The sequence below is a fragment of the Amphiprion ocellaris genome, chromosome 2 (genome assembly GCF_022539595.1).
Source record: "Amphiprion ocellaris isolate individual 3 ecotype Okinawa chromosome 2, ASM2253959v1, whole genome shotgun sequence".
Lineage (NCBI taxonomy): Eukaryota > Metazoa > Chordata > Actinopteri > Pomacentridae > Amphiprion > Amphiprion ocellaris.
This window is the reverse complement of record NC_072767.1, coordinates 37,803,948-37,829,064: the sequence shown is the minus strand read 5'-3', so window position 1 is coordinate 37,829,064 and position 25,117 is coordinate 37,803,948. Positions and strand designations below refer to the sequence as shown.

The 25,117-nt window shown below is 38.8% G+C and overlaps 2 protein-coding genes across 7 annotated transcripts in view; both read left to right on the top strand.

Moving 5' to 3' along the window:
• Nucleotides 1-67: 67 nt before the first annotated feature.
• Nucleotides 68-4,856, top strand: gpx4a (glutathione peroxidase 4a). 3 transcript variants are annotated; one of them, XM_023262551.3, is made up of 7 exons: nt 68-217; nt 2,188-2,282; nt 2,363-2,507; nt 3,438-3,589; nt 3,856-3,880; nt 4,087-4,146; nt 4,466-4,856. In XM_023262551.3, the coding sequence occupies exons 1-7, from the start codon at nt 152-154 to the stop codon at nt 4,496-4,498; spliced, it is 576 nt and encodes a 191-aa protein (XP_023118319.2). In that variant the 5' UTR covers nt 68-151; the 3' UTR covers nt 4,499-4,856. The 3 variants fall into 3 exon arrangements, with proteins under 3 accessions (XP_023118319.2, XP_023118318.2, XP_023118320.2); XM_023262550.3 differs by having other exon boundaries at nt 97-244; XM_023262552.3 differs by lacking the exon at nt 68-217 and adding an exon at nt 1,414-1,649.
• Nucleotides 4,857-8,061: 3,205 nt separating this feature from the next.
• pip5k1ca (phosphatidylinositol-4-phosphate 5-kinase, type I, gamma a) overlaps nt 8,062-25,117 on the top strand; it is a 57,468-nt gene continuing 40,412 nt past the window's right edge. For all 4 annotated transcript variants that reach the window (XM_023262544.3, XM_023262543.3, XM_055018107.1 and 1 more), the window contains exon 1: nt 8,062-8,422. In XM_023262544.3, the coding sequence (XP_023118312.1) occupies nt 8,296-8,422 (127 nt within the window). In that variant the 5' untranslated portion in view covers nt 8,062-8,295. The remainder of the gene's footprint in view (nt 8,423-25,117) is intronic.

Sequence of the window (25,117 nt, the reverse complement as noted above, 5' to 3'; positions counted from 1 at the left end):
TATTATTGAATTCAAAATGTTTAGAAGCAGATATATTGATCCTCCGTCGTCCTCCGTCCGTCTCGGATGTTTCACAGCACGCAGCGGGGCGGAGTCTGCAGCTACAATGTACAATGAATTCGAGTAATCTTGGCCTCCTCTAAAACAAAAAATGAGGCCATTATATGTTCTTTTGACATTCGGGGCTGTGGCGAGCAGCGGAGTGCTTCTGGCGATGGTATTGTACTTTGTTTTGTCAACAACGGTAACGTAAACCTTTAACGACAGGCTACGTGTTTGTGTGTTTCCTGTGATTTCCTCATTTGCGAACAGCGATGTCTCTAACACGCACCTGTGCCTAAATTTTTCATTCATATTTTTTTTACCATTTAAATAAGAATTTGTGTTATTTTAGAGTCAATGGTCTGTTTGTGTTTGTCGCTTTGAAAAACACATGCGACAGTTTCCTGTGGGTCATAAACTTCCAGACTATGGGTGCACTATTCTGATCATAAACACCATACACTGGCAGTGCATTTAAGAGTTTGCATTTTAGTTTGTAGCTGCATATTACCACAATGTTGGAGAGTGAAAATAAAATGTACATTAAATGTGATTCTAATCTGGGACACCGGATGTTTTTTTGCAGCAGCCTCCCTCCCTCAGTGGCTGCTGCTATCAGCTGATAGGCTTATCATCAGGGAAGCACAGGGACAGGCTCAGTCACTTTTTAAAGGTCTTGAAACTCCACGTCATGTCTGCAAGTGTTCTCTTGCAGTTTATATTTAATCATTCCGTGTGTTTTAGGCTTCCAGCCTCCTGGAGCGACTAAATCTTCCAAACTATCAGTGGTGGGAATCGTATTTAGGTTTCTTTGCTTATGCACTGTGTGTGTTTTTTGAGCTAAACACTGTTTTTTGTGTGTTTTGGTGCTTACTTGTTTGAGATTTATCAAGATCAAGAAATCAATTCCATACAGATTTGCCTCAAAGCATGTGAAATAGTCTAAATCAGATCAACATGTTGCCTAATCACTGGTTTCGTTGTGCAATGCTTCGCTCAGCATTTCTACATGAGTTCATCACACGTAATTACCAGTTTTATAATGGCTCCAAACACTGACTCTGTTGTTTTCTGGATTATGATTATTTACTAGAATGAGCAAATGTTTTTTGTTTTGGTGGGTTTTTTTGGCAGTGACTTTAATGTCTGGCTGAGCTGTAGGAGTTTACGTGTCGTGCAAGTTATGCTGCTTTCTCATTCGGATATTAATCATTTTACGTAATGAGTTTATGTGTTTCTTCAGACTGTTGCTCTTTGCCCCTTCCACATGGAGCTCACCCTCCTGTGGCCCATTTTTTCCCCGAGATAAAACCATGAACTGTGGACTGCAACACATATATTTCTGATCTGGATTCATCTGTCAGCAGCAGAGAGGATCCTATTGGAGGATCACAGCCTATCAGTCCAGTTAATGATCACCTTCTGCCTTTACATGAGGAGACTGGAAGGTGGGAGCTCTCAGTAGAGGTTCAGCAGGGAGGCTGTAACTGAAGCCGCTGAGGGGTTTAGAGATCTGATTGTGCTCTGCCTTCAGTGGAACTAACTGAAGTGCAGTCATGCGCCTGATAGGGTGCACAGTGATTTTCTCTGTGCTGCTGCAGGCCATGGTAAGAAACACTGAGATCTGGACTGAAACGCTGGTTCATGTTGCAGGACTGGAACTTGCTTTTGGAGAATTTCAACTTGTGTTCATTAGGAGTTTATTGTTTATTCTAATTTAGACTTGTGCTATGTTTGATGTATTTATACTGTAATGTTTATTTACACTCAGAAAAAAAGTTTAGTCATCAGAGGAATTTCCCACAGCTGCTGACTGTTGGTGTTTTTTCAGGTGGAACAGATTTCTTGTTAGCTCTGTCAAGGACATCATGTTTAGTTTGTCTGTTTGCCTGCCTGTTAACAGGATTATGCAAAAACTACCACATTGATTTTCATGAAGCATGGTGGAGGGAGAGAGCATAGCCAGAGAAGCCAATAAATCCTGCCACTGTTTTTATAATAATAATAAAGAATGTAAGATACGGCATTTGCTTTGGCAAATGATGCGATCTACAACTAAAAAGGGTGAATGCTGGCATGTGCATACCTGCATTTTTAAAATAAGCCCCCTTTACTTATTTTTAACCAATTTTTCTTTCTTTACAGTCTTCCCCAACAGAGGACTGGCAGAGAGCAACGTCTATTTATGAGTTCTCAGCAACAGATATTGATGGCAACTTGGTTTCCCTTGAAAAATACAAGTACATTTACACATCCTGTCTTCCTGATTTCATTGCAGCTAGTCAGTAAAAACTGAGTTTGTCTTTCTTTGTATTTTCAGGGGGAATGTTGTCATCATCACCAACGTTGCCTCTAAATGAGGTAAAACCCCAGTAAACTACTCTCAGTTTGCGGAGATGCACGCCAAGTACGCTGAGAGAGGTTTACGCATCCTTGCCTTCCCTTCCAACCAGTTTGGAAACCAGGTACGTAACACATGAGTGTTTTATTCAAGCCCCATGCTACACTTTATAAGACTATTCAGGAGACCTGTTCCTACTGCTTAAATAAATGCATGGTTACAAGGTTTAAAAAACAAAATCTAATTTATTGGTTTAGATATCTGTTAAGTTGTAGGCTTTATATTGACGGGTTATGCTGACATACAATGTTGGTTGTCAGCTAAATATTGTGTGTAATTTAAACTCAATTTTCAATATTAATTGAGTTCAAAATAAATTCAAGTTACAGTAACCTAATGAAATTGGCTTAATATCAATTTTCTTCACCTTAAAATCAGGATTTCAAGTCCTGTCCTCTACCTACTTAACAATGGATCAACTCATTTTTTTAAAAAAAGTATTAATTTAAAAACTTGTGTTCATAAATACTGTAATTAAGTACATAACAGTAGTGGGAACAACTTGGTTTCTATGAGTAATCAACTTAGAAATGTGTGTTTATGCTACTAATCATTATATATCTTTTATTGTGGAGGAAGAATGAAATCTTCTTTACTCAGTGTAGTTTGTTGGTTGAACATCATTTCATTAGAAGTTTCTATACCCCAAAAAGATTGATGCAAACTTCTGCATTCATCTTTTCTGTGGAACCCAAACAGAATTTTGTGTAGACTGAGTGTAGACTGTGATCTAAGAATGCTGTATCACTGTTAATGTGAAGAAACAATCAGATTTTTCTAAGAATTACATCTGAAAATGCTGCATCAGAGGAGAAGCAGCATCATACTGGAGTAAAATAATCCAACTGCTGTTACATTAGTTTAGTGGATTTTTTTATTTTCCATTTACTCTTGTTCAAGACCAAGGGTGTAATTTGTTGTTTTTATTCACAGGCCATGAAGACTAGATCAGGGTTTTATTAGAGGGTGTTGTTTCTCTCGTTTTACTTTGTAGGAGCCAGGCAATGAAACCCAGATCAAGCAGTTTGCTCAGTCCTACAACGCTCAGTTTGACATGTTCAGTAAGATTGATGTGAACGGAGCCACCGCTCATCCTCTGTGGAAGTGGATGAAGGAGCAGCCCAACGGGAAAGGCTTCCTCGGAAAGTAAGTGGCAAACAAATGAAATTAAGCTGAAATATGAGGCAAGGAGGTGGGAATAACACTGATCCAATCACACATTATCTCATGACAAAAAAGCTCGTTTGGTTTAGAGATAATGATGTGACTTTGATCTAGAAACTGGTAAATGTTTTTGATTGAATTAATGCAAGATTATTGTAATCAGTCACTCATTAACCATTATTTTGTCAGATCATGACTGAATAAGATTGTTTTCTAACATACAGTATATGCTTTTCTCACACCTGCAGTAGTATCAAGTGGAACTTCACTAAGGTAAATATTTACTATTAGTTCTTTATTCAATATTCTGAGATCAACAGAGCAGGAAAAAAATGTACACAGACCATAGTTGAGGGTTTAGAATTGCCAATGGAACAACCCTGTAAATGCAAAAAAAGAGCTTTATTCTAAAAGTAAAATATGTTATTGAATTTCATATTTACTATGTTTTAATTTCCTCCTTTTCTATGTTTTTCTAGTTTTTGATCAATAAAGAGGGGCAGGTGGTGAAGAGATACGGACCCCTGGATGATCCAAGTGTATGTACAAAACTGTTTCTTTACCACAGATGCTATAGAGCTGAATTATCAAAGAACTTTGGATATTTTAGCACCATTTCCTACTTTTCAAAACTGACAGCTTGTATATTCGTTTGTGGTCACACAGGCCAAACTGTGTGCAGTTCTGCTTAGGCAAAAGTCAAAACTGAGCGAGTGTATTCCTTTGAAACTAAAGCTGTAAAGTGGATTGAAGCACTCTTATGAAGTGGCGTCATCTCCAGCTCATGTCACTTCATGTCATGTGTGCAGTCACTGAGTTGTCGTGTCTAATGAACTTTGTCTCTTGTTTTCTTTCAAGGTGGTGGAGAAAGATCTTCCCAGATACCTTTAAACCCGTCATGGATGACTCATAGCACACTTACTGAGACACATTTTGCCTTCCCATCACCTTTCCCCTCCTTTCTCTGCCTCTCCAAGCACCAGTGGATACAGTTTGTGTATTTCCAACCCAGACCAGTGACGGTTTGCTCACAAACCCGCACGGCGGACAGAGCAGACCTGATGAAAATGGCGTGCAAACCTGCTGGGAGGATACAAAGCTTTTTTCACTTGGTTCTCTGGAGTGAATGAGAACGGGTCCCTAAATGCACCGTTCACACCTTTTAACAGCTTAATGTGTTCTGTGTTCCTAATAAAATCCATTAAATATTTTAGTCTGTGACATTTATCGACTGTCACTGAAACACTGAGTGGGTTGTAGGTCGGTGTTTTGTCCTGAGTTACTCGTGTGCACATTGATGTGTCATTGTGTGTAATGGAAGTGGTTAAATGGGACGTCAACTGAAAAATGCATGCGTGTATGAGTGAGAAAATCTTCAACAAATGTGCGCCAGAGCTTAAATTGAAACAGTGGAAGGTGGAAACATGTACAGTTGGCTTTTCTGTTGGATATTGGATTCATAATAGAGCAACCCATTACTGAGATGACAGGCACATTTATCTGTAGAGAAAAATTACATTCAGTTCCAACACAGTAGAGACACTGGTTTCCCTTTTTGACTATCCCAAACAAACAATAATTGCATATAAAATGAATTTCAAAATGTATAAAACATAGATTTTTGGCATTAGTGAGTACCAGAGTAGATGTCACAACCCTGCAAGGCATTTAAAGATTAATATTAAGGATCCTTAGATGACATTAAAGGATGAGAAATAACAGTAATATTCTGCTACACAAAGATATGTTCATTTTTGTGATTTTTTTAGTGTAATTTTTGATTGTCTCATCACATATTGTAAAGATTTACCTTTTAAGGCCACTGATAATTCAGGTAGATGAAGTGGTGCATAATGCAGTCCACTGGAAAAGAAAAATGCAGGTACTCTCTGTTCAAATGAAATAATATTGTTAATTTATTCTTTGAGCATATAGTCAAACAAACACATTGATGCGTATTGGTTCTGGGCCTTCATCACAGTCTGACAGACAGCAGCCTGTGGCATTCAAGCCAACAAATGTGATCCAATAGATAACCTATAGAGGGCACTAAAAAGTATATATCTAATGCATGCCAAAACTAAATGTAAATCTACAATTATAATGATAGTCATTCAAGTCAAAATAATAATTATAAATGGAAATGTATCAAATAAACCAACAAATAGAGAATAAACAATAATGTTCAAAAATCACAAAAAGTAACAAAATACATCCAAAAAATAAATGAATCAAATGAAAAAAAAATAAATTGTAAAAAAAAAATACTAGTGTAAGTATAATAGTAAAAAAAAAGCAAAATCAAGTATAGATACAATTGAATAAAGAGGAAAAATGTACATCTATTCTAATGAGTGTGCAGAGTTATTACCATTATAATTAGTTTCAGTGAAGAAGGAAGAAAAAACAGGCATTATGGACTATATACAAGAAGACGTGCAATGAGGCATCATATTACACAAAATGCTCTTGCAGGAAAAAATCTATTAAAATGGAAATTACCTTGTGCCCAATTGTTTGTAATCAAATCTCAGTTTGACAATTAGTTATTGAATCCCCTGCAGAGCAGTCTGATGATTCAAGCAAGTGATAAGCAAATGATATTTGCAATAATAATTCACCCACAGCTCAAGTAAATGCTATCTGTAATGAGAAATTACAAGTAAAAAACAAAATAAAAAAGCACAGATTATACTGAAGCAACCTTTGAAGACACCTTATAAAGTCACTTTCTTAGCAAATTTCCATGTCTCCTTTTTTAAACACAAATGATGTATAATGTGATGGAGACATACTGAGTCACAGAAATAACAGCAGTGAAATATCTATAGCATTACTACCACGGGTGTAGGTTTGTTATTTGAACAGTAATAAATAAAATGCAATAAAAACCATAACCTCACCCCACAAACATTAAGTTAGAAATGAAGAACTCAATAAAACAAAGTGATGAGATGCTATCTTAAACAATGAGAAAACCCGAGAGGCAGGATCAGTCAAGCAAATAAAACAACTACATCAATAATAATGATGATGGTGATAATGATAATGAAAATAATAAATTATGAAAGATTGATTAAATATATTGAAATCTAAGTCAAAATTTATATAAGCAAATAAGACATAATAATAGATTTACAAGTCAGTAAAAATCCCCAAAAGTTAAATAAGACATAAAAAAATTGATAAAAGATAGATAAAATAGACAAAATTGATTTTTAAAAAAAAAAAAGTTATGAATAAATCAAGAAAATCAGAAGAAAACTGCTTTAGAAAAAAATGTAATTATACATAAGGATAAAAAATAAATGTGATAAGTAGTAAATAATTTCATTAATTGCAAGGTCATTCTTTTGCTAGATACTGCTCAGAAAAAATAATTACATAAGAAAATGTAGTGCTTGGTTGAAAATCAATAAAATGCAAGTATGATACATTAGTGATTTTTTTTTTTTTTAAAGAAAGCCAAAATAAGAGTAGAAAATAGAAAAAGTAGTAATATTGCCAGTGGAGGAACATAGTAAAAGTGCTATCATACATGATAAGGCATGATATTACTTTACATGATATTGCACATAATACTTTACCAACATTCTTTTAATCAAAATTTTTCAATGACCAAATGTAAATATTTATATCAAAATGTTTACTAATAGTATATGTTTATGGTTGTATGATTTTTGAAACTCTTAAATATCTATATGAAGCATTTATATACATTTATTCTGTGAGTTCAAAAGGCAGCTGTACAGTTTTCTGAGACATCCAAATGCAGTCAGGTTTCTTAACTCTAGCTGTAGATTTAAATCATAGATAAGATAAGATAAGATAAGATAAGATAAGATAAGATAAGATAAGATAAGATAAGATAAGATAAGATAAGATAAGATAAGATAAGATAAGATAAGATAAGATAAGATAAGATAAGATAGGATAAGATAAGATAAGATAAGATAAGATAAGATAAGATAAGATAAGATAAGATAAGATAAGATAAGATAAGATAAGATAAGTAGTAAATAACTTTATTAATTAGGGTCATTCTTTTGCCAGATATTGCTCAGAAAACAGAACTGCATAAATAAAGTGCTTAGTAGAAAAGCAATAAGATATAAGCCATTGGTGAAAATAAAAATAAGTAAGCCAAAATAAGACTAGAATAGAGAAAGTATAAGTAATATGGCCAGTGGAGGGAGGTAAAGTAATATCATACATGATAAAGCACGGTATTAATTTGCATGATATTGCACACAAAAATTAAATGTTACACATAATTTTGTCTTCCTGAGCAATAATTCTTCTCATGTTTAAAATTTCTTACACATTCAGCACATATGTGTGTTCAAGCAAACTTCCACATAAGTCGAAGCGCCACCGGGCTCCGGGCTGCAGTTCCATCCGCCTCCTGCAGGGGGAGCCGCGGCGTCCATCAGCACAAAATTAGGCAGCAGCGGCTCAGCAGCAGCAGCAAGTGCAGCGCAGCGGAGCAGGGAGGAGCGGAGCGGAGGCTGTTCCACCGTCGTGAGGAAACACCGCACAGATGAAGGGACCGTCGCGGACACCTACCACACATTCCTGCGCTTGATTACCGCCGAACACCGAACGACACGGTCCTCGCTTCCCTCCACGCTTCGCTGCTGTGGGTCTCTCATTCGGAGGGTTCGTCGGTTTTTCCTCCGGGAGGCTGAATGGAAGCCGAGGGAGCGGTCGGTCTGTCGGAGGCCAGGGAAGGGAGCTCGCTATCCGGGGCCGCAGCATCCGATGATGGGGACACAGTCGTGGGGGTTAGCTACGGGATGGACGCTGCAGACATGGGTACTTCTACATTTCACTGATTATCCCTTTTGGTGTTTAACGTCATTTTATGTGTCCCTCCATCCAGCTTTATTCTGCCGCTGTGACCAGAAAGTCCCGACTCATCTTTGCTAGCAAGGAATTGTTAAGCTAGGCTAGTAGCTAACTGAGCTGAATGGATGAGGAGCAGGTGAAGTTAGGTGCTGTGTGTGTACTCTCTGCTCTGTAATGTACATTTACGTCCTCAGCAGTAAAAAACGACAAATTAAGTATAGAAAACGACGTGTTAAAGGGCATTATGACACATACTATACCTGGTAACATGTCTAATTAGCATAATGTAGAAATAGCCAAAGGTGTAGCTAGGATGTCTCACGACCTCTTCTCTAGAAGTAATATCTCTCATTTTCTTGCTTTGCACTTTAAAAATAACTATATATACATTCCACATTGATATTCTGAAGCTGTAGACACCTATTCTCATCCCCTGTCACCTACAGGTTGTAGTAAAACACCTGAAACCTAAATTTGCTTTTACCATATGTCACCATCTTGGCGTTACTTAAGTCAGGAAATCCAAATTTTAGCAAGGAGAATGTTTTAACATGCTCCAGACGCTGAAACATTTCTAACTTTTAGACTGTTTCTTTACAGTTGACACCAAAGCATACATTAAAGGATATTAGATGGCAGACCTAGCAAGATATAACCAAAAATTACCACAAAAGCACTGCTGTTTCTAGTACCACTATCACATGGCTCTGTTGTGTTCAAGAGTCCCTCTGAGTCACGACAATGAGCAAGCAGATAAATGGAATCCAGCCACTATTGATTTTATAATTTATACCTTGGCTGCTCACACTGTGACATGTCAAGATGTCCTCTGTGACAAAAGCCCTATTGGCTATTGATGCAGTGATGTATTTGTATTTGAAGATGCTATTTATTATTGGCTATGTTGCTATATCAGTACATATGATCTTTTCTTCTCGAAGAAGAAAATATTTATATCTATGCACTGTGCGCATTGTGTGCTGCTCTCTTTTTTATTCAAACTGTTCTTGTATTTGCTGCTGTTACACTGTAAATTTCCCCACTGTGGAATCAATAAAGGTTTAATCTATCTATCTATTTATCTATCTATGATTTTATCCTATATATCAATAATGTTTTATATGACTGCCAGTAGTTACTATTTATTACAGTTACTTCCCATGTAGATAAATGTGTTTCCCCATCAGAGAGTGCTGACAAGTTTATTTTTTATTTGTAAAATCCTCTGTTCATCACCCACTGTATCTTTACCAAAATTCTTCAGTGATCAAATGTAAATATTTATATCAAAATGCTTGCTAATAGTATGTGTTTATGTTAAAACATAACATCAGCCATCTTGAGGTTGTGGGATTTTTGAAACTCTTCAATATCCCTATCAAACATTTATATTGACCGTGAGTTCAAGAGGCAGCTGTAGAGTCTTCTGAATCATCTCAGTGCAGTCAGGCTTCTTAATCCTAGCTGGAGATTTCAACCATAGCTGAGGGGGCTGCTCAGTGGTTCCATATCTGTCGTGCTGGGATCCATCTCATATGTGCTCCCTGGCTGCAGTGGAAATTATACCAGTAACCTCCCGTAGCTTATCACTACAACACTGTTAAGTTCACACGTTCAATTCTGAATAGTACACTTGAGCAGTTATTATTTTGTACATTTACAGATTCATGCATTGAGTATGGAACTGTTATCTTCTGTATCACTGCTGTGTTGTGGCTGTTTGTTATGGGCTACATTTGTGGTGTGCTGTGATTGAGGTATCCTTAGGTTGTTGACTTCAGTTAAAAATGATGATAATTTTAAAAATGGTTCTAGATTATCCCAGAGAGATGGAGCTGCATATGTAAAAGCAAGGTGTCTCCCAAAGGTGTCTGTTTACTCTTTGTAGCTGTAATGAGTCTGCAGAACAAGTTTGTTGACTGTCAGATATGAGGTCAGATTCATCTATAATTTGTTGATTAGTATTCTGGAGTTGATTTTAAATGTGAGATTTTCACACCCAGCTGATGGGTATTTGCACTCACAGATTTGTTCATGATAGGTTTTATCATTTCTTCTTTGAGGAGCAGTGTGAATTCTGTTTTTCATGTATGCAGAACAACTAATAGATGAACAGCATTATTTTTAGACTGTACTTAGCTGAGCTTACAGTTTGAACATAACAAAAACACTGCATTATCAACATAGAATCGGCTGCTGCTGTGTAAATGACACATTATGTAATCTAGCCAAGTAATGCATACTAATAGGTGTGCATCTGTGTGTAAAGAAATTGCCTGCCTGTAGCAGTGTGCTCAGCACTCGAGTCTATCAGTCATGTTGCATTCACTGTCCATGTTCACTGTACATCGCAGTTTGATGACTTTCATCGTCCCTGGTGAGAAAAGTGCTGATGTTGACCAGAGCCTCAGTACCTCTGTCTAGAACAGAACAGGCTCATGGATCAAAGGGGCAGTCTGGTGAGGGTTGCTAGTCGAGTTTAACTGTATCAGAAGGGAGGAAAATGGAAGCCAGGTGCCTTTGACTGCAGATGCTTTTTTTTCCCCAAGCATGCTTGCTGGCGTGTGTCTCATTCACCTCAGGTGCTTCCACACGTGTGTGCCTGCTCGCCAGTACCGCTTCACATGCAATAGATTCTACAGGGGGCTTTGTGCAGGTGAATAGTGTTGAACATTACTGAGTCGAGCTGTTCCCTGCCAAGTATATTCAGGTTATATTCATCTATCTGCGCTCTGTTGTGAGTGACTTGATGTAAACTGAGGAAACGACAAAATGTAATGTTTATAAAAGCAGCAAAAGATAAGTTTTATGTGATTTATGATGCAATTCTGTTGGATAGGGAAGAAAACGGAAAGACTGCTGTTTAAGCTTCTTGTTTTAAACACACACCATCTGTAACCTTGTTACCCTGTTTAACCTCAGCTTCCCTGGATCGGTTGATGCTGTAGAGCTGTTTTTAAATGTTGCTGAGGCGATGCATATTGCAGTAATGGCTATCATCCACGCAAAAATTCCCTAATATGCTATTAGGGCAGCATTTCTGATGTGCTCTCCTAATAGTGTGAAGATAAGTCAGTAAAGAGAGGACAGAAACACTGAGTTATTCTGCCTCTAAAGCCAACTGATATGTTTATAAAATCACCGATTTCTAAAAATAGCTATATTCTGTACAGCAGTTCAATACACAGACCTAATCCATCATTCAATAAATACATAGCTCCAAAAGGCTGATTATCAGGTAAACACTATGCATGTGCTGCAGCAGAGTAAATAAACAGATTACTGCTGTATATCTGGGATTTCATGCATTGGTATTGGTCAGTAATATGTTCCCTTGAAAAAATTCCTGGCTAAAGCAGCCAACGTTCTCTCTTTGAAAACAGATGCATGCAAAATACATATACAATGAAACATAAGGGAAGCAGTTTTAATCAGGGAAGAGCAGTTATTCAATTCCATAAGGCTGACACACAGCAGATTATCATAATGTTAATCCATATCAATGGATGTGCAAATACATCAGCTCTAAGATTGTGATATTATCAGAAGTTACACTAATCTATCATATTTCTATCACAGTTTGAATTTATTAGCCGCACAATATTTCATATTGTTGCAGTTTTATCTGAACACATCCTCCTCTTTTCCTCCAATGAAGGCAAGCTTTTACATTTAATTGGTGAGGTGTGCACCACTTATATTGTGGTGTGTGTCCTCCCATGATACAAGGCATTTGTAGGTTAAGCTAGTTTGTCTGATAAGCCCTGTAACAGGGAGGGGTAGCTGTGGTTCACACAATGACTCCCATGTAACATCTGCTAGTGAAGGGTCTTAAAGGGAAAGGCCAACGGCAATTCAACTAAATTGTGTTTGTTTACCTGTGTTTAATGTGTAACCCAGGACTCCTAATTTTTAATGATAGTGCACTGGTGATGTTATGTTGTCAGTGGATGTTCCTGTAGCACTGCACTTCCAATAATGGAAAATGATTGATGGGAATAAATGGTAATGTCAGCTGCAGAAGTAGAGTTTGATTTTCATTGGCTGCTGAAGATGGTAAAGGTTCATGTAACTCGTCAAAGAGCTCAACTCAGGCGTTTGGTTAACGTCAGATCCTGCGTAAGTGTAATTGCAAATCCTACTGCGCATCCCAGCTGCTCTGAATGTGTGAATACAGCGTTGTGTGGGTGTCACAGCTGGCTGTTAAATAGCTGTCTGAGCATTTAGTCCCATTCAAAGCTTCTCATCCTCAGGCAGCCGCAATTTGTCCCCATTGTCTCCCATCAGCATGACAGAATTAATCTCACTTATCTCCTGCCCACACTGGAAGTCAGCTCCTCTCACCTTCAACCTCACATACAGTTAGCTTTCCTTTCCTTTCCTTTCCTTTCCTTTCCTTTCCTTTCCTTTCCTTTCCTTTCCTTTCCTTTCCTTTCCTTTCCTTTCCTTTCCTTTCCTTTCCTTTCCTTTCCTTTCCTTTCCTTTCCTTTCCTTTCCTTTCCTTTCCTTTCCTTTCCTTTCCTTTCCTTTCCTTTCCTTTTACTCACAAGTGAGCCACAACTCCTCTACCTCCTCCACTGCAAGTGATTCCCTCAGCTGAACCACTCATTTGTCACTATCCATCAGTCCTCCTCCCTCCCTGTTTTTCCCTATTCTCCACTTTAGGCATGGCCTGTCAGAATTGCTGACAGAAGCACAAAGGGTGTGTTGCCTCCTGTGGAATTTACCATCCATCTGCTTCCTCCTTATTTCTTCGGCAAGGTCTCCCTCAGCTCCTTTCTCTTTCTCCCTCTGTCGCAGTGCATGCTCGCTCAGTTTGCATCCCTGTTCGAGCAGCATGTATAGAGCTTTGACCCTCTGCCAGGTTATTTGATGTCACATTTTTTAACGTAGATGATGACGCAGTTCAGTTACATCTTACGTGCTGCTGACTTTGCCTGGAAGTGGGGGATGTGTGCTACAGTAGCTATTTTAAACAGACACCACAGAGAGGCAGGAGCTTTGCTGCTGTCTGTCCTTGTACTTGGCCAGGGTTTTCCTTTTCTGAGCCATACCTGCTGGAAAGATGCATGAAAAATTCTGGCTGTATTCTTTTCTGTTGTGGTGACTTTGCAGCTGTAAAAAACACAGAATGAAGCTCTGGTTCGGTTTCACACTTACATGACTGCAAAGTCATACTACCCTAGCTCCCCTCTGAGGGGAAATAAGGCAAAGGCCTGCTGTTTTCAATTAAGGGAGTTACTGTTCCCACTATGCAGGCTATTATTATTTCATAAGCAGCACCTGGAGCATGAGCGCAGTGAGACGAGCATGGAGCTGTCAAACTTATCGGAACCAGCCACGTGGAATTAGTGGTGATTATTTTCTACCAAGAAAGCATTCGAGTACTCAGTTGTCAACGTGTTTGTGTGTTAGCCCTGTGATAGACTGGTAAAGTTTGTGCTTGTGTCCGTCTCGCCCAGTATATGCTTAGCCTAGTGCTAGACAAGCTTTTCAGAGAGCTGATTAAAATGATTACCCGCTAGCACCTATTTCTTTGCCTTTTTGTTTAGCTGATCTGTAATGTCTTCCTCTTCATCCATTTAAGCATCAAGCCTTTTGTTTATTTATGAAAATAGTTGAATGTCAAAGTTATATTTATTTAGAGTTTAGCAGAAATGATCACTTAATTAGTCAATGGAGAGAAAACTTGTCAGCACCAGTTTTGAAAAATCAATACTTATTTGATTTTTTTTCTCTTTTCACTCTATTAAACATTCAACCAATGGAGAGATGATAGCAAATGAAAGGAAAGAAGGGAGAATATATATCAAAGATTCAGAATTTATTGGTGGCATCTAAAGCCATGGGGACACCCTGTTCATCATATTTAAATCAAAAATGACTGAAATTTAAAGCTGATTGCTTTTAAAGTGTGACAATTTGTAGCTTATCTTAATATCTTCTGGTATTAGATTAAATATGTTTAGATTTTTAACTGCTCATCTTGCAAAGCAAACCATCTAAGACACCCCCTTGAATTAATGGGAATTGTAATAGACAATTTTTACTATATTCTGACTTAATAGACCAAACGAATAATCAACAATTCCAGAAAATCCAAAGAAATCACACGATTTCAGATTTTTGCAGTAATTTTAGAATACAGGGCTAATCTGTCTGTTATTATCAGGTAAAGCATGCTCAAAGTGAATGGCATGCGGAGCCATGCAAAGTGGCAGAGAAAGATGCTGCAGGGTTTATGTAAGTTTAATAGGGTCTGAGCAGTGAGAAAATGTGTTCATTCATTAAACAGTGTGGGCCTAGTTGGCAAATTCGTTGTGACCCTATAAAAAGCAATACTCCCATCTTATGTGATGAGGAATTTGCTGTGGACCAAAACAGCAGAGACAACTTAAATAACCGTGGCTGCACTGTGTCACTGTGATTCCTGCACCACAGATTGCTTCTTAAGGAGAGTTTCTAGATTTACTGCCCTGATTGGTCAGATTTGTCTTTCTTGGAAGGATTAACTGGTCTTTTTGACTGTAGTTTCTTATGCGCTCTGTAGCTACTGTTATGAGGTGTATTTTAGTTACTAAACAGGAGTATTATCATGAAATATAGCTCAGCTGTCAGCACACCTTACATGCCGTATAACCCCTATGGCTCTCCTTTGTGCTAATGCATTTAGGGAACGATTGTGCAAATAATGAGATAGGATATTGTCAGTGTATTTGATTATCTGCATGATTTACTAACACGTGTCTTGTAGTGAAAATTTTCTGCCTCGGGAAGCAGGTGCAGATTTGCTCTGCAATATTAAGTCAAGGTTGTGGTGGGAGAATTCCATTTCATTCTGCTTCCCTGTTATAGACTCTTCCATAAGTCAGAGGCCTTATTATCTCACTAATAAATGAGGGAAACTCTGTTTGTTCTTTGTTTCTTTCCACAAACGCTCATCTAGTCTACTTCAGACTTGGCAGTTCTACTACTAGGAACCCCAAGGAGCTCTAGTGTTGATTCTGAAGTGGTGTGGATGCGAAGTTGCCATTTTTGGCGTCCTTTTTGGGTCCTCAGCAGACCATTTGCTGCCTTTATGCAGCGCTTTAATCGCTCCATTTACGAGGCAACATCATCAAAGGCAAATGTTTAATGTTCCATGATGTCTAACTCTGATAAGAGTCATACAGACATAAGCAGAACTAGTTACGTAATAATGTGCAATAAGATCCTAAAATTAATTTTCTCAGTTTCCATTTATTGTGTTTGTAATAAATGCTCCATCACTCCTTTCTATTTCCTTATACCTGATTTTTAAATAGCTTTTTCTGAGATTGTACATTGATTACACTTTTTCTCTACTTACAGGTGTGTAATTGTGTCCTTCTTCAAGGTTTATATATCACAGATTGTAAGGTTGTGCTGCTGTCATGCTGTAACATGTTCAGTTTTCAAAATGACATCAGTGTGTAATTATTGCTTTCCTTGGAACTCAGGAAAAAATAGTTCTCCACACTTCTCTTCAGGTTTTCTCTACTTATGCCAATCTGTTTCCTTCATGTTTTAACATTCTGTGGGCATTTTGGGAGAAAAAGGGTCATTTTCAGTACATTTTTGAGCTGGATCAGCAGCTGTGTTATTTGCTGCAATTGTGCTTTACAAAAGGCTAAGGCTGCTGCTGTGTGTCTATCAATTTTTCTGTGAGCATTCGTCTGGACCTCCAATAGCTGTGCAAACTACTTTGCTTTGAAATCGCACATGGTGCAGTCTCATGCTATACATGAGAGATCAAGGCATCTTTCTGTAGATATAATGGTAAATCATGAAGTACACCTAACAATATGATAACCTGTATAACCGAGGCTGCGACACACACCAATAGTGCCTCATAGTTGGTATTTTGTCTTTTCATTTTGATGGCAGTGTAGGTGTCTAAGATCGGCAGGTCCAATGTGCAAACAGAAATAAATGCAATGTAACACAGCATTTAGATGACGGCAGATGACAACCATTTTCCAAAATATATAACTGACTTGCAGATAAGTTTGCTTTGCTGCTGTTCGCGAATTGAAGTAGCAATTATCCTGTGCAATTTTCTGAAAGCTTGTCTTGTAATTTGCTCCGCAGCTTCCCGATCATAGGATAATATAATATAAATGTAATGTAGGTGTGTAGAAAAACAAATCACTCATATAGGGCTGGGCGATAAATCGATTTTATCGATTAATTCGACTTTGTACTTAATGTCGATTTGTTTTAATGAAAATCGATTTTCTCATCAACATCCGCCACCAACGCCTTCCCGCTGGGCTCCCGTAGTTCTCCGCACGCAGCATCCAATTTGCATAAAGTAGAAGTCAGTCTACTTCATGCAAATGAGCTGCAGCCCTCTCCAGGTAAACACACCGGATCGCAGCGGGAAATGCCCCGCAACCGGACCAGCATGCCACATGCAGCGCATTCCCAGCTGCAATCAGGTGTGTTTACCTGGAGAGGGCTGCAGCTCATTTGCATTAAGTAGACTGGACTCTGGCCTGAGGGGATTAGGTAGGGGGTAAAAAAAAATCGGATAAATCGTGAATTGGGATTTTTTGTGAAAAAATTGGAGATTTTTTTTTTTTTAGGCCATATCGCCCAGCCCTACACTCATATGTCACCTTCGCAAGGGACACAAGAGATTGATTTGAAGACTGGGTTTCAGCTCTGCGCTCAACAAAGCTGCTTCATTAAATCTGCAGGTGTCTGTAGATTTTTCTGTGCAGGTGTGTGACTGACAGGAGCAAAAGTGACCTACGCTGTTGTGCAACTATGTTCCTTCTGTAGTTAGAACAGATTACCTTCTACTGAGTCACCACTGCTAGCGAAGATGCTGCTCTCAGCAATAACGTGGCAGCACACAGCAGTCGGGCGGATCACCACCCTGTTTATTTCTTTTGTCAGTTCCACACCCGTGACTCCACATGTGCTCCTCTCCACAGTCCGTAAAAGGACCTCTCTCTCTCTCTCTCTCTCTCTCGGCAGATAGCTTTCACTGTATTTTGAGGATCAGCAAGGATCACTAAGCTCAGTTCTGATCTAGGAGCTCAGTAATGAAAAACATGCTGAAATTGCATAAGAGTTTGAGCAGTTGTGTGCATGTGTGTGTCATTTTGCCGAGAGGACTGTGCTGTTTTTAGCTTTGCCCAGAAAACAGGGTGCTGCAGCTCAACCCTGACTGTTTCTCCATGAGCAGCAAGACCTCCCTGTGGGACTATAGCACACAGCCACTTTTAGCATATCAACCCAAAGGTATTAATACCCTTCAGACCTTCCCACTAATGAGTGCGTGCAAGATCTTGTTAATTGAATCCTTGAACACAGAAATATTAATTACGACTACTTCTCATCTGTATTTCTACTGACTCAGTCTGCATATTGACTCATGCAGTGGGCAAGCATCACATTCCCACAAACACACAGGTCTACATAGCCGACTGTCAGAGGTTGCTGTTTTTCTTTACTTTTGGTTGTGTACGCGTGTGTTTGAGTCCCTGTGATGTGTTTGAAAACCTGTTTCTATCATCAGACTTGGCTGAGAATCTACATCCCCTTTAATGAAAACAGCTCTCTCAGCATCCCCTCACCTTGAATTTCCATTTCAAAGTCCATTGAGCTTTCAGGCCTCTCCGAGGAAAAATTGCACTTTCATACCCACCTGTTCCATTAGTCCAGTCCACGGTGTGAAATTAGGATGTAACTGTCACGGGCTCTTCCAAAACGCCGGTAGGATTTAGACTAGAACCATCAGCTGCTGTCAGTAACTGCCAGGCCAGTCATTTTTGCCACTTTCTGCTGTCAGTATGAACATCAAATAAGTTGGTGTGGACAGCAAAAATGGGTGGTAATGTGAATTATTGACAGGTAGAGGTGGGCAGTGTGACGTCTGTGTGGACGATTTCAATCTAGAAGATGTTCTGGTTTGCAGAGAAACTGTACAGATTGCATCATAGCAGTGCTGTCAAAACTTGACATAATTAGGGTGACCCTCATTGTACGCACGACTCATTTTGGAGGTGTAACTTATTTTGTAAACAGAAGACATAATGGACGAAAAATGGCGATGAGCAAACCAACATCCTGTAAGAAGCGTCAAAGCAATCAAAGCAGAAAAAAAGACTACAATCAGGAGCAGGAGTCATTAATTTGTAAGTTTAGCCTCAAGTTGAAGTGACAGGCTTTGTTTCCAGGCAGCCACAGGTATAAGCAATCATGTGATCACCTGAGTTTAAATACATTTGTGGGGAGCATTGGGATTCAGATTGTGGATTGTTGTTCCACGCTAAAAGATCTTTATGTGATCTTTTGTCCAGACTGGCCACTCCTATTGGCAACCAATCCCCAGTATATAAAATAATCCTGCAATAATCATACAGTGTCTTTTTAATGCTTTCACAGTGTCTGTCTTTTACGACCAGTTGCCCCAGCGCAGAACCAGAGCAGGCAGATCGAATAACCTAGAAAAACAGACAGACGGCCTCTTGTCTTCCACCTGTCCTTGCATTAGTGCCATCTTATCCTGATAATCCAGACAGTTGGTCTAGTAGCCCGGAGAGAATAGGATTGGGATTAGGGATAGTAAAGTAATAGTGACCATGATTTGGCTGGCTTTGTATGTGGGCTGCTGTCTGTCTGTGACACTTACAAAACCTCAGGAGATTCAGGGTTTGTGTGGCTAAACCACAGCGAGGCCTGGTGTCCTGGGAGTGTGTGTGTTGCCATCTCTAAAAATGGCTCAGAGTAATTGGTTTATTACAGCTCAGCAATAGTTTGCTGTTCTATGAATATCTTGCATCAGGTTGCCTCTTAAAAATACCCAGTTCAAATCGACTGGCAGACCTTCACATGAACTTCAGTCAGTCAGTGCTGATTGTAATTAGCTCAAGACGAAGGATGGTTTTATCTAACCTGTTTAGTATGGTAAGTACAAAGTCTGGTGAATTAGACGTGGTAGTGCAGTATATTTATGCAGGTCAAAATGTCAATCAAACCCTGGTGCAGACTAAAAAACCAAACCAAGACCATTTGAAAGACAGGGTCTCAGTCTACTTCTAAGTGGAGCCTGGTGCAGTTCTGTCTGAAAGCAACGTGACCAACCACTGGATATTCTGCCAGTAGATGTGTGATTTTAGCAGGAATTAATCGGATTGTGAACTGTTTGGTAAGCACTGTATTATATTTAAGCGATGTGTTTATGCACATTTGGTAACCATGGTAATGTTAACGTGCAACGGCATGTCAGTACCAGATTTCACTATGTGAAAATAATATGTAAAAGCCAGGTAAAACTGTTGTTTCTTGTTCATCATCCCTTTTAGTGCACTATGACTGCATTGCCAGTGTAGCAAGACTAATGCTGTTTAGTTTTATTTTAAATTGAAGCAGATTGAAACTTTCATGGATTGTTTATGCTTGCCTACTGATCAATATATATTATGTGGTTAAGGGCATCGACTGAGATGAACACAGCTTCATTATTTTATAGCCACACTTTGTACATTTTGTAGCATCTGACTCACAGTTTAAACTGTCATGACAAAGGTGTTACCAGTTCATTCCATCCTACTTGTGTGACAGTCACGCTTTTTTTACACAGATAGTATGAAGCTTTACTTAAAAGTTACATTACATATCATGTCAGAAAAATCAGATCTTTTTTCCAAATTGCTCAGCCCTAATAGTAATCCCCTGGTGTATTACTGTATTACTATACAAGGTGCTGTGCTTCGTCCTTTTCTGTTTGCAGTTTAGTAATAACGCTTAGAATTTCTTAGTGAGCTCTTTGTGACAAGAATATAGATTTAAGAAGCAATAAAGTACAGTATAACATGCAGTCATGCAGTGGTATTTCCCCTTATAGGTCCATGTAACGCCGTCCTCTGAGGGCCATGAATGTCTGTACAAAATTTCATGGCAATCCATCAAATATTTTTGAGATATTTTAGTCTTGCCTGGAGCTGTGGACAGACTGATGGACTGGTTTAAGGCCCAACGTTTCATATAAAAAGGAATAAACCTGAGTTCACTAGTAGTGGCCAAGTTGTAACACGCAATTACAGCAGTTAATCAACTATAAAAATAGCATTCTGTAACTTTCCTGATGATTAACCAATTGATTCATGAATTAGTCGTCTAACTTGTACATACACTATTTCTACTAGTGGCTCCTTAAGTAAATAACGATTGTTATGTTTATATTTGCCTTTATGCAGACTCTGTTGTGCATTACTCATCATAGCTCCAAGCTAAGTGTCTCAAAGGGAGTTTTTTTGTGTTGTTTTTTTTCCAGCCACTTGCTGCCAGGAAGCTTTTTAATAACCCGCTTCCTTGCATGGTGGCATTGATCATAATGGCTGACTCGGTGTAGTAAAAAGCCGTCCTCTCCAGCCGCCCACTGCCTCTACTGTGTTAAACAAAGTGTACGATGTGCATTGACAACAGAGGACAGAGTGGCCTTCCCCCTCTATGTGCAGCACGTCGTTCAGTAATTCAAAGGAATGCTGAAGGGAATGCGTTGTGTTGAGAAAGTTGTGGATTTGCAGCGACGCCATCGTTCCACTTTTAGTTGTGGTACCATATTTAGAGCTTTCTTCAACCAATTTTTCTTCTGAGAAGTGTAGTTATTATTGACAGTGTGTGTCTCTCTGCGCTGTGTGTGTTTACAGGCTGGAGCAGTAAGGATAAGCCGTAAGGATATTATTTTGCCACGATGCCGTAATTGCGAGGAACACTTAAAGCCTCTTTGAAAAGCTTAGCATTAGGAAGTTGATGACTCTTTAATTATGAGCGTTGCGATCCAAGAAGTTGATGGAGGAGAAATGGCTTCTATAGAGGAATTATTGACGCTAGAGTCACACACAGACGTTACACTGGTATCCTGGCATGTATTGGCATGAGATATGGATTCACATTGGATTACTGGGACAGAAACCAGGGTGCTGTGACACATAAACACCTTGTCAGTGTGTTTGATCAATGTTTTCCATTTGCACTGGTTTGCTTTGCCTTGAACCACCGTAGCGCATGTCAGTGAAGATGAGCGGAATTTCAGAGAGAAAATAAAAGTATAATTTTAAAGGTCATAAAAACAAATTAGGCATTTTTTTCTTATATAGACAAAATCACACTAACTTCCAGTTTGATGCTAAGCTAAGCTAATAACCTGTTAGCTCTACTTCTATTGAGTATTTGTTATTAGAGCTGGGCAACACAGCTGAGAATTTATCACGATAAAATGTTTGATTTCAGTCAATTTTAGCAGTTATTGATGCTTTTTAATGACATATTTATTTTTATAATGAAAGATTATTTCGAATTTGACCTTATGACTTAGAATTAACCACTTTAGGCTATTTTTTAAAGATGCCCAGTTAATGTTTAACACAACAATGAATAACACATATGGAGTCCTGGGTGTGGAACTCAGACTAGCCTGCCTTGGGAAACCCTCATGGAAGCCACGGGGAGGATAGAGGGGCTTCAATATTGAGGCTATAATGAACTGTATATGACCCAAGAAGAGAGCACACTTAGGGTTAGCTCATATATGTGAACTTTTCGCCTTTATCATGTGCCTTTTATAGCAGTTTGAATCCATGCATTTAAGTGGAAGCATTGAACATTCTATGAAACAATTTTTTTATTGCGATCGTTTTCTCACTCAGGCCTGTTTATAACTATGCTTAGCACAGACACACATTAGGACGATTTCAAATGATAGCTATTCTTTCCACTTTCTTGTAGCCTCCAAAGTATCACTTGTTGCTTTTCCATTGTCTGTGTTGCCAATTCTTGTCTAGTCAGTGTTACAGCAGCAATAAAATAACTTCAGTTCATTACAGAGACCAATGAAGATGTCAAGGTGGCTGAAAATGAAGCCTGCGAAGAGTTACTAGGAGCCTGGAGATCATTAAGTGTGTGCACCAAGTAAACATCACAATATGAATATCATGAAGGATGTGATAAGACTCAACTGCAGCATGTGCATCCAAACCTACTCAGTTAGGTTGTTTTACTGTCTCTACTTGTCTATTGTGTACTGAGGCCAGCGACTGATGATGAGAACCTTACTGGTTGGCTGGTGTGCTCATGGAAAAATCCACTGCCTGCTACTGAGATCAAGGGCTCAAGGGTGGAATGGCCTCATGACACTGATTTAGGATCAGTTTGCCTTCTCTAAACAGCAGTTGCGTAATGCTCTTCAGTGGAGTTCAGTTAACCATAAATTAACATATTCTGAAGAAAACAAAAAGGAGATTTTTGATGTGTTCAGTCTGTCTGAACTTTTGCAGCATCCCGGACAGAAGAAAACAAATGTGTCTCTCCTCTACAACATCCTCACGTTGTTGTTGGGGATAATATTACAATCCGACAGATTTGTACACGGTGCAAAATGCTGTCACAAGAGCTGCATGTATATTGTACTCCACTTTGTACCGAGTAGGCTGCCTTGTTGATTTTTCTGCTCTTTTAAAATTGACAGACTGATGGATTTGTGCTTTCTGTAAGTCAGGTCAGGCACACTTTGACACAATAATCAAATGCTGCTTTGTTGTGACATGAAAAATTAACACCCAATCCATAGCTGGAGCACCCTCTCACTTAGCCTCTGCCAAGATAACAAACAGACATTTCAGAGACTTAGCTCATCCTCAGGGAGTCCCGCTATTGATCCCATCTGGGTCAGACAGTAAGACACATCAATGCTGCCTACAGTATGTGATGTAAACAATTAGGTGTTTACACCTTGGTCAGTTTTTGTTATTTTTTCATTTTGTGGTTGAGGTGTACTGAGCTACCACATAGACATGGTGTTTTTTTAAAGTGCGGTACTGTGCACATGTGGAAATGTACGGATGCTTTGAAAATCCAAATGTAAAAAACCCTAAATCAATTTAGTATTTGGTCTGACCAGCCTTTGTATTTAAAATAGCACCAATTATCTTTGTATACCTGCACATTTTTTTCAAAGCGCTTGGCAGCTAGGTTGCTTATTAATTGCATAACCCAATAATTTGTGCCCAATTTTAAGTAGCAGACTACTTCTAGAATGTATTTTTATGGAGTTTTATTATTTGTTGGTTTTTCTTGTGTCACATGAAGCAGCTGCTGGTTTTATTTTTGCTTTTGTTCATGCATGCATGCTTGTGTTTATGAGTGAGCTACCAGCTGTAGTCTGTATGCACATGTATGTGTACATTGCAACATATACTGCTGTGTAGCTGTGCTAATGCCCTATTTAACAGCAGCATGAAAGGACATGTGGAAAGCAGCATCTGTCTGTTGATTCCAGGCACACGTGCACTCGTCATAAAAATGCTGGTTGACCTCAATTTGAGGCACCATGGAAACAAGAGGGAGGAAAAGTGCGTGTGTGAGGAATATCAACATGAGGCAAGAGCAGATTCGTCTTTATATGTCTACTGTTGAAGTCAAGGACAGGAAGTATCACAGGTCATTATAACAGCTTAGTATCAGATGTGGCATTAATGTGAAAGACTTTAATGAACGAGTGCTATAAATTTGGAAAAGGTTCTAAGAAGTCATTTAGAAGTGGGGCAGAGAGATTCTACCCCTTGTTGGATTCAAGCCTTACATAGTGTTTTTCCCCCCAGCAGTCAGTAGGCCTCTTAGGATCTGCACTATCCTGCACATCGTAAAGCAAGTTTGGACAAAGATCCATTTTACGTGTGTTTACATGTCTTATGGCTTTTTATATGGCTGTGTTATTGTTGCAGACATCTCATTTTGTGTGCTGTGCTGAAGGGCTTGTAGCACAACACAGGCTGTATTATTCTTATGGTGCTTTTATAACTACACTACATGAGCATTGAGGATTTTATCACACATTTGAGTGTTTTGTCACAGTTGGACTGTGTCAAATCCTTTTTTGAGTTTCAGATGGACTTGTCAGTGATGTGATGAACTGTTTGTTTACATGCTTTACAGGCAGTGTAAACATGAGATGCACTGGAGTGATATATGAATCTTTTAATGAATTATTTAAAAACCTCCCATTATTATTGAAATCAGCTTTAAAATCTTAAGTGTCAGAAGCAAGGTACCCCTAAAATCGAGGTAAAATAATTTTTTTTTAACCTGAATATATTCATATGGAAATCGACAAATGTAAGGACCTAATACTGTTAACTTGCATGGTAGAGCTTTCTGTGTCATTCTTCTTCAAAACGGGTTTCTAGTTGTGTGGCTGAAGTACTGAAATATTTTAAGTTATGATTTTGTAGCATGAAGAATTTTTATAATGTCTTAGCACAGTTCTAGGTGACCTGGTGTGCTCGACTTTGACGATGGAGAAAGCAGTGGTTTAGAGCTACATCTAAGCCATTTTGAGGCAGGCGGAGATTATTTTTGTGGATAAAACTCACACACAGAGATGAGTTTTTTGGTGTTTAATCACCGACTAGGTATGATTGCATATATGGCAAAGTAAATGTGGGATACACTGAGGTGATACATGACTCTTGAAATGAATCAGGTAAGCTACAAAATATGTAAGGTCTGGTTTGTGGTTTCTTCGGAGTGTGTTTGCTTGTTCACATATGAACTTGGAAACAACCAGGAACTGCTGAAGCTGACACCAGTGTCTTATAAACGTGCCGACTATGGTGTGAACACGTGATTCTA